This window comes from Octopus bimaculoides, chromosome 1 (genome assembly GCF_001194135.2).
Source record: "Octopus bimaculoides isolate UCB-OBI-ISO-001 chromosome 1, ASM119413v2, whole genome shotgun sequence".
In the NCBI taxonomy this organism is placed as follows: Eukaryota; Metazoa; Mollusca; class Cephalopoda; order Octopoda; family Octopodidae; genus Octopus; species Octopus bimaculoides.
The window spans coordinates 106,548,983-106,552,396 of NC_068981.1; the positions used below are offsets into that span (position 1 = coordinate 106,548,983).

The 3,414-nt window shown below is 37.6% G+C and overlaps 1 protein-coding gene across 1 annotated transcript; it reads left to right on the forward strand.

The window, feature by feature from the left end:
* The first annotated feature begins 2,257 nt into the window (after nucleotides 1-2,257).
* Nucleotides 2,258-2,866, forward strand: LOC106872283 (uncharacterized). The gene has a single exon (XM_014919208.1). It carries the CDS (start codon nucleotides 2,258-2,260, stop codon nucleotides 2,864-2,866), a length of 609 nt encoding a protein of 202 aa, XP_014774694.1.
* Nucleotides 2,867-3,414: the final 548 nt, after the last annotated feature.

Consider the following 3,414-nt stretch of genomic DNA (forward strand, 5'->3'; position numbering starts at 1 on the left):
TACAAATTACTTCCTGGTGAGATGTTGTGTAGATAACAGGCAAAACTATAAATGAAAATGGTCTACTTCAGTTCAAAGAATCAAGGGATCGACTTCAGACTCACAAGATTCACTTAGTCTTCTTAGAAAGCAATGAGACATATAAGATCTGAAGATACAAGCAGAAATATCATTGTAAAAGGCAGAAAAAAGAAGCTGCCTTGTACTACAGTGAAGCCATCCTGATTTGCAAAAAACCTGCTCCATTATAATATTGATACAGAACAGAACAGGCCCTTAATCCCACAGACAGTATTGTAAGTCCAGAAGCCATGATAGACTCAGTTCACACTGATAGCTGCTAACAAAGAGCATTCGGTCAAATGTCTTCTACTTTAGTCCGAGACTAACTAATGTTTTGTGAGTGAATTTAGTGGATGGAAACTGTATTACACACACACACATATATGATGATGATGATGATGATGATATGTCATCATCATCATTTACGTTTCCATGTTGGCATGAATCCCATAGAATTTGTTGAGATAGATTTTCTACACAGTGAAATAATAGAATCACTAGAGCATCAGATATAATGTCTTATAGCATTTGTTCTAATTCCCTTTGTATTCTGAGTTCAAATTCTGCCAAAGTTAGCTAAAAAGTATCAGTCCATGAAAATGGATTGGCAGAGCTGTTTAGAATGTTGGATCAGATGTCCTGCAATATTTATATATTTGCAACAGAGACAGTATCCTCACTTTAATGTGAATGTTCTACCAGAACAAATACTGCGGTATATACCACAAGAGAAACTCTCATATTGGCTTTTGGTGTAAATTGCACTCTAGTTTATATTGCTAGTGGGGAGATAAATCCTTGCCACCTCCAGCACCAAAACCACTAGATCACATGGTTTCAAACCTCCTTGGTTTTGTCAATGATGGATACTCAACTGCTAGAAATAGCAGCAACTCATCTCCCTGCTAGTGATATATAGAAAAACAGTGACAGAACAGGTGCTGGTGTCAAGATTATTCAGTGAGCTTGTTAAGAAATTTATATTTGTGACAGAAGCAGTATTAATACTGAGAGGTAATATTTATCCTCACTTAAACAATGATGTTCCTTTAGATACCACACGAGAAACCCTCATATTTGCTTTTGGTGCAAAATGCATTCTTGTTTGGCCTACTCAGGTGGTTGAACTAATTTGTTACTTGGTTTAACACTACCACCAGGTACTTTGATTGCATTAAGCAAAATCCACTCAGTTTGAAGATCACTTCTTTGTTCCTACTAATCTCAGAGATCCTGTGAAGAATCATGGGTACTACCCTACTCTTCTGACTTAAAAGACAAGAAAAAAACTGACTATGAGGTTATTTCCTTTCAGTTATGTTAATGTTATGTGAGATGACAATATTCATGTATTTGCATACATAATTTACTACTCTTCCAGATGGTGGTGGGGGATGATTAAAGAAGGGGTAAGATGATTTGGAGGAGGAGGATGACAGGGGGAGAGGAAGAGAGGCAGAAGAAGAGAAGGAGGCAAAGGAAGAAGAAGGGGAAGAAGAGGAGGAGTGTGGAGGAAGAGGAAACACAGACTTTAGTGATGATTAGATATCAAATTTGATGAAGAAACTAAGAAATGGCAAGGTTACGAGTTAAATGATAAACAGGAAAAGTAGTTTCAGGTTATATTTATTATGATTTGACATCAATAACAAAATCATTTCTTGTCATTAGCAACATATTGCAGTCCTTTAAAATTAGCACCAAAATGAAGGGTTTTTTTTTTTGTTTTGTTTCTGTTTTTGATACTGACCATTATGGTCCATTTATTATTTATTATTTTTTGAATATCTTACCTTTGCACTGTTCAATATGTTACCCCTAATTAAAGGTTCTCTTTCATCCTCTGCCTCCTTGTCAACATCATCATTTTTATCATCAGTATTAATATCCCAATCTCCAGGGCAACCACAACCAGCATCTTTATACCTGAGACACTGTTTCTCTCTCTGTTTATTCCTCTTTCTCTCCCACAAATATATGTTTAATACTAAGGAAGTTAACCACTTATAAATCATTTTCTTTTTCAATGTACATTAATTATACATGCTTTGTTATGTCTTATCTCACCATATTTCTGTTGTACAATGTTTTTTTTTCTCTAACCAATAGAAATAAAACAAATGTCATAAGTATGAATATATCAACAAAAACAACTTCACCCAACCCAAATTAGGAAGTGTAAGGAAAATTCAAAATGGCTGCCCCTTTAGAGTTACATCAAAAACAAAGAGCAGTGATTGACTTTCTTGTTGCTGAGGGGGAAATCCCTGTGAACATTCACCGATGGTTACAAAATGTCTTTGAGGACAATACTTTAGATTATAGCAATGTATGCAGGTGGGTCTGTCATCTGAAAGATGAAAAGGTGGGAACTGTGAGCGTAGCCGATAAACCCCGATCTGGCCAACTGCCCGCTTCTGTGAATCCTGCCAACAAAGCAAAAGCAGATGCTCTGATCAGAGAAGACAGGCACACAACTCTTGATGAGTTGGCAGAAAACCTTGAAGCGAGCCATGGAAGTGCTTACAACATTGTCGAATCACTTGGCTTTTCAAAAAGTGTGTGCCCATTGGGTACCAAGAGAGCCGACTACCAAACGCAAGCTTGCACTAAACTTCTCATACAAAGTCAAAGAGACAACACCTTCTTTCGAAGGCTTGTAATATGTGATGAAACATGGGTTCATCATTATGAACCAGAATCAAAGAGGCAGTCAATAAAATGGCGCCACTCTATGTCACCACCACTGAAAAAGTTCAAGACGCAAAAGTCAGCTGGAAAAATCATGGCGACTGTCTTTTAGGATGCTCAAGGTGTCATTCTGGTCGATTTCTTGCCAAAAGGCAAAACAATAAACTCTGAAGCCTACATTGAGACCCTGATGAAGCTCAGAGCAAGAATCCAACGAGTAAGACCCAACTTGCCAATCGACAATTTCCTCCTTCTGCATGACAATGCTCAACCACACACAAGCATCAGGACAAGGGAGACAGTTGCCTCATTTGGGTGGACAACTTTACCACATCCTCCATACTCACCAGATTTAGTACCTTCAGACTATCATTTCTTCAGCCCCATGAAAGAGGGTTTGAGAAGCAAATTTTATTCCAGTGACGAGGAAGTGAAAACTGTATTGAAGAAGTGGCTCAAAGAACAGTCAACGGAATTTTACAGGGCACTCATTTTAAGGTGGAACATTGCTATTGAGAGAAACAGTGACTATGCTGAGAAGTAGGGATGTGATCCACAGAGGACCAGCTTCATTTTGATGTATGATACATGTTCTTGTGTTGGTAATTATACTTGTCCTAAACAAAATGGCATTACTATTTGACTCACCGTTGTATATAT